Raw genomic sequence first — 12706 nt, 5'->3', positions numbered from 1 at the left:
GAATTAAATAAAAATGATGAAAGTTGAAATGAGTAAACGTTGTTTTATTTCTTGCTGTAGAGTTAGCTGCTTCGTTTAGTGGTTTAGTTTAGTGGCTGCATCCACATCCATATCCAGAAACGTTGCGATGGCGGCTCTGCCGTCGTGCAAAGTTCGACAGGATGACGCTAAGTTAACTTGACGGCGCCGTAAATCCCTGGCCGCATTTCTGTTTCGGGTAAGCTCGAGGTTTTCATCCGCTTCGTGGCTTGGGAAAACGAGAGTCCGGCGGTAGCGCCAACTGTTGCGCTGTAGCGCGCACCGGTCTCTTGCTGCGCGGCGCTCGTAAATACAATGAAGGCATGTTAACTGAACGAAGACGAATATCGGCAAAATTTGTCGTGCCGCCTTCAGGCAAATTCTGGAGGTAATAGCTGTGCGGACGCATCTGGCAAGTATGACGTTTGACTGGCGTCGTTCGATTTCTCGTGCGTTTACAGCGTAGGCTGATTGCTGTGATCTTGTCAGCGGTCATTTTGAACCGCAGAAAAGCGGAAACAACGCAAGGGAACGCACTGAAAGGAAAGGCGACGGCACATAGTATACCGGACGGAACACAAAAAAACGTGTGTGCGATAAAAAAAATTCCCCGCATTTCCCCGAGGGGAAGAATGTGAAAGTGCGAATGCACGAGTTGAATTTGCGCGGTTCGGTAATGTTCGCGAAAGAGAGATCACACACACACACACAACTACAAAGAAAGAAAGATGCATTTATTCACAGACACCTATTTGTGTTGTCGTTGTACTTGATTGCTAGAGCGTATCTCAGCTTTGAAATTTCGTGTCAGTACTTCTTTAAGCAGGTGCATTAGCCCTTCTCACGCCCGATTCTTGGCCAATCCCCCACGTGGGTATGTGCCATGTCAGCGGCCAGGCAGCGCGCGCCCATCTCCCCCCGTTGCCAAGGAAGACGAGGAGATTCCTGGCCAATCCCCCCACGTGGGTATGTGCCATGTCAGCGGCCAGGCTGCGCGCGCCCATCTCCACGTGCGCGGACATCGCCGGTGGACGCAGGTTCAGGGTCGCTTAAGAAGTGCATTGCACTTAAAATGTCCTATTCACTGTATGAAGTACCCTCTCAATAAATCAGCGCACCTGTTGTGCCTTTTCCCGTTTTGTGCACTGTTTCCATAGCAAGAACTAACGCTGTGCACTAGTACTAGTGTTGCTACGATTGAGAATGGCCCGTGCTTGTTCAGGGGATTGGCCAAAAAATCAGGCAGTGATGTGCAGGAATCGAGGCCCAGCTCCTCGTTTTCTTTAGTGTCGGCGCTGCCTAACACAGCAATATTCTCCATTCGCCCTCAATGTGCCGTCGTGGTTGTAGCGATAAAGAGAAAATAGCGATTTTGTTCTTTCTAAAACATTTAGAGAGAGTCATCTCTCAAATGGAAAGCATGTCGCTTCAAAAACTTTAGCCAGCAAGGATCCATTACTGCAAGCAAGGATCCTTTACTGGATCCAAGGATCCAGTAAAGGCCTATTTAGCAGCTCTCTTAGTAGCACTGCTGCTTCTGCTGCCATAACTGCCTTTCTGACCGTCAGTGAGAAAATGACAAATTCATCATGCCCATGGAGTTCTTGATGGTCAGTGTAGACGGTCTGTGCTGACCATCACCAGTACTTTCAACTAGCCCAATTTGCAGCGCAATGGAGAACTCTCTTGGCAGCAGCTTATATTGTTCTGTCGGCATTTTTAAGCTCCCCCTACTTGGACCACGTCTTCTCCTGTTTCATATTAAATGTGGTACTACTGCTGGCCAATGCTGGGTCATGTATGCGAGCAGTGATTATTCAAAACCAAAGTGTCTTGGCTTGGGAGGACAGATCAGCCCAAGTGAATGCAACTCGAATGCACAGCTGCACTGCAGAACCTTTTAGTGAGCCTTGTAGGTGCACTTCACTGTTTCTGCTATCGTGCCCAAGCCTTGAGTGAGACAAAATGACGGCACACTGTGGTTTTGCCAACCTGGCTGAGAAAAGGTTAAAACATGTGCTGGTGGAATACACTACCTGTAAGCTGCCATGTAAAGAAGGGCTCTCTGTTAGGGATTTGTCACCTGCACTTCCGTAAGCCATACGCAAGTCGGCTTGAGTTTGCTCTGGAGTCAGCCACCTGGCACTGTGCATGTGTTTCTGTGGGCATAGGCTAGGGATGGTTTGTGTGCCAAGAGGTGTGGTACGTGTAGTGCCGGTAGGCTCACAGGGCTGCTTATTTAAAGGGGCTGTTTGTTCTGACTCGGCGCTGAATGACGTTATTGCTTCCTCCCCAATGTAGCCTCCAGCTAATAGCCGCGTTGGTGACAAGGATGCAGAGGCCAGCCAATTCCTCTGTTGCATCGGATGTCGATATGGCTGTGTGTGTTTGGTGCATCGCCCAAGAAATGTTATTTGAGAGGCATGCCTGCTTTGTTGGCCCAAGGCTTTCCGCCGCTGAGCACGATGTTGCAATTTTGAGCTGGTTGTTTTATCTTGTGAAGGTGGCAAAACAGAAAAGCTCGTGTGTACGAGATTTGGGCACGGGTTAATTATCTCCAGGTGGTCTATGTCAACCCCTCGGAGCCCTTAAATCATCTTTAAGCCATTTTTTTTTTACAGCAAAGCTGCTTTGCGGAAAGTTCTCACCGAAATTGTATGTGTCTATCAAGTTCCATCCTTCTCTAATGTAAAATGCTGTGAAGCTTTCAATCGAATGTAGTATCTCAGAAAATATGATACCGAAATTGGCTGCTAGGACAGCTCTATTGTTACACAGAATTTCATTTACATGTCGTAATTTATTTCACAGTAAAGTTGTAAAAGTTACAGAATTCTCGTCTGCTGTCGGAAAACACATGCTTTATCGAAACTATTCTGCAACGAATCCTGGGAGAAGTGGTTTTGAATCATTTGCAAGGAAGTTGTGCGTGTGTGTGTTCTGCGTTCTTTATTTCAGTAAGTCTCTGCGCATAACTCAACGCAGTTGTGGGCGAATACAGTGTTGCTGGTCTTCCACCTTCACGGTAGTGTAGTGTCTCTAAATTTTTTTTGGGGAGCCCAGTCTATACCGTATTTTTACACACATAACCCTCAAGAAAAATGTGAAAATTTCAGTGGCAAAGTAAGGTGCGGATAATACGCAGGGTTCTTCTTTTAGGGCAGCTTCACTGCAATGCGTGTTGTGCCGTGAAGGTCCTATGCAGCTACACTGACTAAGCCTTCCATGGCAGGGATTGTGCAGAACATGCAGGGATAAGGAAGAAATGTACTGTAACAACTGAATTTTAAGAGTGAATTGTCACTTTTGTGTTGCAGTCAGCATATTCTACTTGCCAAATATACGCTTTTTTTTCTGTCTACATAGTATGTGATGTGATGCCTGAGCAGTAGCGTTGGTGCAACCTCTCCTGTATCAAATGTCCGGGCAATACGCGAGGATTTTTTTTTTCTCTTTCCCGGCGGGCTGGAAGTGGGTAAAAATACGGTAAATCCATTTTCGACCAACATTTACCGAAACAAGCTATCAATTCGAAGTGTGCGCTCACCAAATGAGTGTCCCATTGCCGCCGCTTGTGCAGACCCTGGTGCAGCCCTGGTGGTGACCTAGTGCCATGTCGAACAGCAGCGGGGGAGGAGGAGGGGGCATGGCGGTGAGCGTGTGCGTGGAGGCCTGCCAGGAGTACCAGGTGCAGGAGATCACCTACGATGGCCAGGAGGTCTACGTCCAGTGAGTCCTGGCAACTCGTTGGCTTGTCTACCCCGGTCATGGCAGTGAAATGTGCCTAGTGCTTTCTAAGAATAGGGCATGGTACACATTCACACATTACTGGACTCGAGAAGGCGAGTGGGCACCAGGTTGGAGGGGCTGTGAAGGCAAAAAAATATTAGTTTGGCTTCTAGTAGCAACGCAAACAACACAAGACGAAAAGAAGAAGAGGGCATTAACACAGTGATGACTAACGACTGATGTTTATTGCTGAGGCCAGTGGCTTGTATGCACACATGTGCAAAAAACAAGGAAACGCAAATTTAACACGTGAGCACTTGAGAGGGCGTGAACGCCGCGTGATAATGACTGGGTGTTTTCTTTGCGCTCCCTCACTGTCCCATTCAAACACTGGCCAGTTTGGCCGACCACTACAACGTTTCAAAAGTGTTCAGTGGTCTCCTTTCCCAGCATTGCGATAGCAAATGCCAGCCACTCCTGGCCGAGAGTGTTGTGATAGAGAAGCACGACAACCAAATCGGGCGAGAAATCTTGGGGGCCACAAAAAACAAACAAAGGGTTGGGCGACCAATGCGGAAGCACCCCTTTTATTGCCCTCCGAGACAATTTAGTGTCGATTCTTGGCGCAGAAACCAAACCCCAATGTTTGATTTCCACTCTGCTCTTACACATTTTAAGAGAGATTGTGTGTTGTATTGATTGCACTGGTTGCCCCGTAAGCACAAAGAAAATGCCGAGTCATTGTCACGCAAGTGTTGATGTGCTAAATTAGTGTTTCCTTATTTTCCCCGTCACTTGTTCCTTGCCCATGTGAGCGTACAAACCACTGGCACAAGCGATAAACATCAGCTGTTAGTCAGTGCCGTGTTTGTGCCCTCTTCCTCTTTTCATCTCGTGTTGTTTGCACTGCTACCAGGAGTAACGTACCAACTTGCCCAATCGTCCTTTTTAGTTTGTTTCATTCAAAACTGCTTTGTGCCGATAACAATGGGGTCGACTTTCTAGCAAGATTTTAACAGAAGATCGAGATAATAAGGAAAACAGGTGCACCAGCATCTGTTTTCCTTATTTTGCTCCATGACGTCATGGCATCTTGTCTGTGCAGTTTGTGAACATCAGTGGGTGCTTGTAGTGGGGCCTCTTCTGTCATTCGATCATATCACTTGAATGCGAACACGCAGTTAACATGCTTAGTGCTAGCCCATCTCACATCACTCCTGTCTGCATTTAGTCACTGTAGCACGAAATGTGCACGTCTTTTAATAGTTGTGTTTTTTTTCCGGTTTAGCAAAAGCATCTTTCGTGGCTGGAACGGTACTGAGCGCGTTACCAGAGGCTAGTCCTCTTGAATGGAACAAAGTTATGTTTTCTCTTCTTTCTGGCCCCCCTTAACTTGGTGAAAATGTCTGCGCTGCAGAAAAGCAAGACACTTCCCACAGATGTTTCACATGGCATGGCCTACAGCGCACTTTCCACAAGATGAGCAGCAGACGAAAGCTGGGAAAAGTTTTCTGGCTTTGAGAAGCAGCCTCTCGTTGGTGTCTGTAGTTCCACCCTAAATGCACTGCAGGAAAGCCAGCTTTCTTCGTTGGTGAAAAATTAGAACGGTTCCGTGGTTGGAATTCAACCCGGGTTCCTCACGTTATGAAGCTGATGTCTATCTGATTGCGTCATTCCAGCACCGTCTAAGCAGTCTGGATGTGGATTTGGGGTACATAGACGTGCAAGATTAGGCAGAAAATGCACCCCTCCGTCGAATGACGATGGTGGTTGAATGCTATGGAAAGCCACGGAATGCCCGTGTCAGTAAAGCACTAGAGAGCACAGTCGCAGTGCAGTAAACTGTACCAATAAGCAATATGTTTCGTGCATCGTACCGTTGTGAGCATGGTAAGGGGGTGTGATGTGCGTCTGCTCACTTCTGGTGTAGGACTTGATTCTGGAATGCTTCACATTTCTTCGTCGTTGTGGTTTTGATAGCGGGGAAATTTATTTTTGGGTCTTGCATTCGTTCGAGGTGGCGAAGCCATGCAGTCTTTTTTTTTTTCTTTGTCACATTCTTTCGTGCTGCTTTCATTTGCTTACAATCAACCAAGCCGCTAGATACATATTCTTTATTACGGTAGAGTTCTCGCAGGTGCACTTCCGTTGTGCCTGAAGGCTTTGAAAAATACAGTATCGGCTACGGTTAATGTGTACTTGTTGGCCAATTCAAACTACAGGCCGCCATCAGGCTTTTGTTTCATATGGGCCTTCTAACTTTACTGCATGAATGTAGGCTCTAAGGTGAGTTCTGAAAGGGCCCTGCGAAAAACACGGTTTGAATGCATGAAACACTGTTCAAACAAGGCGAGTGAACGCGACCAGTCCTTGGGTCAGTCGAGCATGGAAGATGTGGGCCCAGCATTGCTCTAAGTCGGATAACTTGGAAGATTTTTCTTGTTCTCCCGCATTTGTGGAAGTGCGGACATCCTTTGTGGGCTTGTCGGGATGTCAGAGCAGCGTCGTTTCTGGTTCGGTAGCGAGCCTAAACAATGGCACACAACAAGAGAGCAAAGCCGAGAGTAAAGGGGCCCTGAAACCAAAACACGCTTTGTTCAGTTTGAGTGAACTAGCCTTTTGTAACTAGCTGCACTCCATTTCAAACCCGAAAAATGATTTCTTAATAAAACAAAAAACAGGAATTATGGGAAAACTGCCAGCTGGTCAAGAAAATTTGTGTCAGCGTGCCGTTAAGGTTTTTTTTTTCTTTTTTAGCTGAAAAACGAAACCTCATGCAGTGTTCTTTGTGTGTGCTGTACTCTAGTTAGCTTTGACTGGGCGAGCGAACTACGTTCTCAGCTATTTGTTTTAGCAGCGATCCAATCACTGCTGTTGCTGTCTCACGTGATGGTGTTGGTAATGCAGAGCAAGATTTTTTTTCTAGCATTTCTAGTGGTGGAGTAGAAGTCATTTCAGTTTGTCTGATTCCAGTCTTTTGAAGGTTTCAGGTGTGCTTTGCAATTTGTATGCGTCGTTCGTGTGTACTTAACTGCGTGTGTGGTGCATGTGGAACTGTGTTGATTGCTTAGTCTTTTCAGGAGCTACTCTCAGTTCTACTGTCTGCCTGTTTGTTACTGCGGCGTGTTCAGATACGGTGCAATTCCACTTTCAATACAAGGAGAAAGGCCTGTTTGTACCATAGAGTTTCGTGCCATTGTATACTAGGGGGAAATCTGGCTCTAGTGTGTAGGCTTGAGCGAGCATGCTGTCATGTGCTGAGCAGAAATTTTCCAGCGCTCTTGAAAGTTGTCTTTGGCTATGAAAACAACAGTGTTGTTGTTGTTGTTTAAGGTTGTTTTATCAACAGAATAGTTCCGAAAGATTTACTTGTCGATGATTATTGGGATGCTTCACGCGAGGTGAACAAGGCTGCCTGTTGTTGTAATTTTGGCTTGAGGGCACACAAGGAAGCCACTTGGCCAGCCGCATTTCCCCCTAGCGTGGAGCTTTCCCTGTTGTGCCGAGTGGGAGCCCCATGTTGAGGCGAGCGTGACGCTTGGCGGTGATTGCCCAGGCCGTGCTCCATGTCGGAGAACCTGACCAAGCTTGCGCAGAAGATCGACTTTGGCCAGGCCGCCGAGGAGCAGGCGGCAGCCGAGAAAGCGGCCGAGAAGGCCGCCTTCCAGCCCTCCCTCTGGCCCTGGGACTCCGTCCGCTCCAAGCTCAGGTATTCCTCGTGGCATGCACCAGCTGCAAAACTCTGCTCTTCCAGAACCCCTGCTTCATCGCTAAAACGTGGGCACGGCAGCTAGGGGACCAAGGACGGGACAGTGCCCAAAACATTTATTCGTTAACACAACCTACGCAAAGAGCGCTTGGTCGTTTTCAAGTTGATTGTGTTCCCACAGTTTTCCCTTTCTGTCCACAGATGGCAGCAGGGTGGCCAACTGCGGACCGGTATTTGGCCTATGGGCAGTTGGTGTAGTACAGTGACTAGCTCTGTGGACATCTGGCATCTGTGTCCCTGCATATGTGGCACATGCTGATAATAGGGGGTCAGCCCAGGTGACTCTCAGTTGCAACAGAAAGCTTTCCTGGGCTTTTTCAGCTGTGCAGTAATCCAAAAAAACGTGCTCAAGGTTCAGAAAGGTGGGAAGGATGATATCAGCATGCTTTTGACGTTAAGAGTGGCCGCAGTGTTTTAGTATGGTGTGTACTAGTAAGTGCAGTCCACTTATAACGGTCTTGCGTATAACGATGAATCGCTTACATTGTTTTTTCTTTTTCCAAGACGGCCAGTTTTCCCATAGAAACAACGAGAAAGAAACAGTTATAACAGTGCAGTTTCTTTTGCACATTGCTGGTCAGGTGGAACATGCTCTGTGCCAAAATTTGCCAGAAAATTTGGGGGAAAAAACTTTCGAATATTCCAGTCCAGTTCGGATCCCAAACTCGTTGCAAAAGCTCTGCAACCAGACTCGTCACTTGTTTGGGTGCCATCTTAGTCGAAGTGGTTGATATACTGCATTTATTAGATTATAAAGCGGCGAGGGTGCAGAACCGCCATATAATCAAACCCTCACCGTCTTATAATCGAATAAACGCAGTATATCAACCACTTTGACTACGATGGTACCACCCAAACAAGTGCAGAGTCTGCTTGCAGAGCTTTTGCAACGAGTTTGGGCTGATTTGATTATAAGGTGGCACGGTGGCTAGACTTAAATTGAGGACGACTCAGCAAGCAATGGAATGGAAGATGATAGGTGTAAGATTAAGGGACAAGAAGAGAGCCGAGTGGGTCAGGGAACAAACGCGTGTGGACATATTAGTAGAAATTAAGGACAAGAAAGGGGCATGGGCAGGGCATGTAATGGGAAGGCAAGATAACCGTGGGTATTAAGGGTAACAGAGTGGATCCCTAGAGAAGGCAGGCGTAGCAGGGGGTAGCGGAAAGTTAGATGGGCAGATGAAGTCAAGAAGTTTGTGGGGATAAATTGGTCGCAGTTAGCACAGGACCAGGATAATTGGAGATCAATAGGAGAGGTCTTTGCCCTGCAGTGGGCGTAGATAGGATGGTGAGGATGATGATGATACACACATGCACACACATACTGAGATTCGAATATAACGCGGGGTATGACTTTGAGACTAGGGATTTTGGAAAAAACCTCACCTTATATTCGAATAAATATGGTAATAGACTCGATTATTCGCAGATGTAGCACGGGCTAGTGGGGTGCAGGCTGTTTGAGGAAAAAGTGCTCCGCATGTAACGGAGACACTAGCGAGCTTGGCTCCTTCTGGGTAAGGGCAAGTTGGCATATTATTGACGGTGTGAATTCTAGCTCCGAGGTTGCTTGGTTTTTATGGCGTATTCTTTGCGGAGGAGCCTGCTTGTTCTTTCTTGCCCGTGCGTTGATGCAAAAAAAGCTATCGAGCATCCAAGCGTTAGTGCGAAGCATTTTTCCACAATTTCAAAAGTAAAAGTGCAGTGACAACAAGGTTGAGGGCAGCAGCGTACATGTAGGAAGCTGTGTGGCTTTCATTTGGCCCTGCGTGGCCTCGTATCGTCGAATGCCAAAATCTCTTCCCTGAATTGGGCCTTTGTGCGAAATTGCAGTGTAAGCAGGGCGGTTGGTTCACTCGCAATATCTTCTACAATGATGTTGCTGTATCTCGTGCTGTTTGTGTTTCCTTACGCCTTGTGCCTCTTCTGTGTGCCAGACCGCAGGGTGATGTCAGTTCCGCTAACAATCTATGTTCCAGCCCCAGCAGCTGTCGAGTTTCTGTTCCCCAAAGTGGATTTTTTACCGTAGAATGTTCTCCTGAATAAATTCCGGGCATTATATTTGTAAATAAGGAAGGTTTGGTACGTTTGAGGTCAGTTTGGATGAATAGCCCACTGCTGAGCCCAAGGACACGCGGGTTTTTGATCCCGGCCATAGTGGCTGCTTTTTGGATACGGAGACGAAAAGTGAAAAATGCCCGGTGGGTTCGAGATTTCGAAGCACGGAGCCCTCTTCACTGGTGCACCTCTTAGGGCGGATGCAGCTTTGACTCATTAAAGGGACCCTGCAACGAATCAATCAAATTGGTGTAGATGAATAAGGCTCAACTGCACCGCCCACGCAGTGAAGGCAGGCGTTACTTTGTGGTGCTGTCCTCAGAATAATCATCCTCTCGCCCAGTCCTCAGAATAACAACGTATTTATTCGATTATAAGGTGGTCACGATTATAAGACGAGGGTGCAGTTTTGAGAGCAAGAAAAGAAAAGAAGTATGTTTCTGAGCTTCAAATGTAAGGCGAGGTATGACTTTTGAGACTATGGATTTTGGAAAAAAACCTCGCCTTATATTCGAATCAATACGGTACTCGTGCCTCTTACCCTGCAGTTCAGTCTGCAGAATGCGCTGTACTGCGGGCAGTGGACGCTCACCGTTCCCCCGTCCTCTCGCAGGCAGGCCCTGACGGAAGTGAGCGTGCTGTGTGACGTGCTGAGCATAGCGCGCCAGAAGCACTACCTGGTACTGGACCCGGTGTCCCAGGAACCAGCCGAGTACCGGCCGGTCGCCGTGCTGGTCGCCAAGAAGAAGGTACCACCCGCCTCCCACCTACGGCTGCAGTGTTTTCTTCCTAGAACACAATCCTAAAGAACTGCAGGCGCAAACTTGCCATTAAATGCTGACTAATCCTAGCTTGACAGCAAGTAACTGCAATGGGGCCATGCAAACAAAACACAAGTTTGTTTCATTTGAAAGATTGCGTCGTTAGAATAACACTGACACCACTTTTAACGCAAGCTTTGCTAAAATAAGCTACATAATTAGGGAAAAAAGGGAGCGGCCATGCAACCCACTAGCTCACTTCCTGCAACAGAACCTATGATGTTGTATGTGCCAGCTCTGGTGCGGCCAGCAAAACTGAGCGCAAGTTAGGCAAGCTTGCAGAACGAGCTGCTTTCGATCAAATATAACGTGTTTTCATTTTACAGCAGTGACAATGGTGGGGTAAACAGTGGAAGTTATGACAATACACGTAAACATAGGAGTTGGTACTGCGCACACTATGCTTGTTATAGCTGCACAGCAGTCCGCCACTTTGGCATTGTCTCACACGACAGTGGTCGATGGGTGCAAGTGATGGTGTCTTACGTGACCCGGTTTGTTGAGCATAATCCATGGTTTACAGAACCACTACCTACCGGAACAAAAACGTGCCAGGTGCAAATATGGTCAAAAACAAAGCAGCAGCCACGCAGGCCAGCGGTGCGGACCAGTATTGTGGCGCCATCTGGGAGGGCTGACTGCAATCAATGCTCCGCAGTCCATTACAGACTAAACAGCGCAGTAGTAATGTTTGCTTGAAGACTTGTCCTTGTTGTGTCTTCGCAGGCGTCAACGAAACGCGCGATTCAGCGGGAGAATCAAAATTATGGCCTAAAGTGACTAATTTCTCAGTGAATAAAGCATTGTTTGCGTCTGGACAAGCACTGGGGGCACTATAAAACACCAGGTCTTTCGAATAAAACAAAAAAACAACCTTCCCTGCTCTTACTGTTTCAACCACCTGCCCATGAAACTTCGTAGGAAATGTCAGTAGTGACCTTTGTTCTTAAAACTAATGTGCTCAAGTGTTTTTTTTTTTTTTTGGTATATCCATTCCCTATTTAGCAGCCCCCAGTGGGGCCCCTAAGGAAATTAAAAAGGAAATGAATGAAGTGAAACTAATTTTGTCTGCCTGGCCCCGTTAAAGGGTGCCAAAGTCGAGCGTGCAGTTGGCTCCCAAGGAACGATGTGAGCAGAGCAGGGTTCACTCGAAGAGTGCTCTGTTTGCATGCTGTTTGTTGGACTGCACTGGGTATAGCACAAAACGGACTAGAGAGAACACATGCACTTGATATAGGGACTTTCTGGTCCGAACCTGTTACCCACTTTTGAGAAAAACTGCGAAACTTGACCTCAAACACCCAAATTGGGCAAACCGCGATGGCAGACCACAAAGGGTGAAAAATTGGGATCGCGCTGGTGTTGCAGTGAGCTAGCCCGCAATACTTACACACACACGTGTACAGGCAGTGGAAAAGCACAAACAGAGGGTCACCATGGCTCCAACATGTACGCACACACACTGTCCGTGGCACGTAAAATGGCGGGGTCTCCACACAAAGGAGAAGCCGGGAACGACACAGCGGCCGTGGAAGATGCAAGGTTCTGCCGTCCCAAACCTCATCTTGGTTTCCTTGCTTCCTTCGTGTGTCGCCTTCCCCGACTAAGTTCATTAGCGAGGAAGGGGTTCGCTTTCATCCACCAATTTTCCAAGCAGTTGCTCTCCTTTTGAAGGGGGTGGGAATTTTTTTTTCCAGGTGTGTTCAAGCAACAGGGCAAAAAGCCGGGGAGCATGAATGTCAGGTTTATTCAGTTTTTTGGTTAACGGAGTGACTGTAAATACTCTTTGAATTAGGCTTGGGTATTTGAAGTTTCGTACGTTACTTGCAAGTGTTGTCTGATGACATTGTGTGGCAGTAGAGAGAGGAAAAAAAAACAATGGAGGCAAGGCTTTTAGGTAAACTGAGGTAGTAGGCGTGTATGCGAGCTATCCCATCCTCAGTTCTTCCTCAGCCCTAGCCCTTTATTTTTGGCAGAGTCATCGTGTACTTGGCTGCAGGTTGTAGTGTACGGACCTGTGTGACGGACCTGGATGTCAATAAGCTCGCACATTTTGAAAGCAGAGTGCGCTTAATGCATGACTTCTTCTCCTCACCTGGTTTGTTTGTCATCGTTGCAGTAATCGGCACGATTAAGTGTAATAAATCACGGCAAGCGTTGCTGCCACATTGAACATGCTCCCAGTATTAGCGGACTCATCGCGCCACACGGAGGCAGCGTCCGTTGTTGTTCTCAAGTTGTACAAAAGTTTGTCTCCTGCAACCCTTTCCAGACATAAACACACTTATTACTTTGAATGCGTCAGGGC

At 47.3% G+C, this 12706-nt stretch overlaps 1 protein-coding gene across 1 annotated transcript in view; it reads left to right on the top strand.

Moving 5' to 3' along the window:
• Window positions 1-108: 108 nt before the first annotated feature.
• The window catches only part of Med17 (mediator complex subunit 17), a 66246-nt gene continuing 53648 nt past the window's right edge, over window positions 109-12706 (top strand). The window contains exons 1-4 of the mRNA XM_077694733.1: window positions 109-217; window positions 3599-3747; window positions 7304-7456; window positions 10191-10326. Of these exons, the coding sequence (XP_077550859.1) occupies window positions 3632-3747; window positions 7304-7456; window positions 10191-10326 (405 nt within the window). The 5' untranslated portion in view covers window positions 109-217; window positions 3599-3631. The remainder of the gene's footprint in view (window positions 218-3598; window positions 3748-7303; window positions 7457-10190; window positions 10327-12706) is intronic.

Source organism: Haemaphysalis longicornis, unplaced genomic scaffold (assembly GCF_048455015.1).
Source record: "Haemaphysalis longicornis isolate Haplotype H1 unplaced genomic scaffold, Haemaphysalis longicornis Haplotype H1 scaffold_13, whole genome shotgun sequence".
Lineage (NCBI taxonomy): Eukaryota > Metazoa > Arthropoda > Arachnida > Ixodida > Ixodidae > Haemaphysalis > Haemaphysalis longicornis.
The sequence above is the reverse complement of the archived record's forward strand: the minus strand, read 5'-3'. Positions and strand labels throughout refer to the sequence as shown.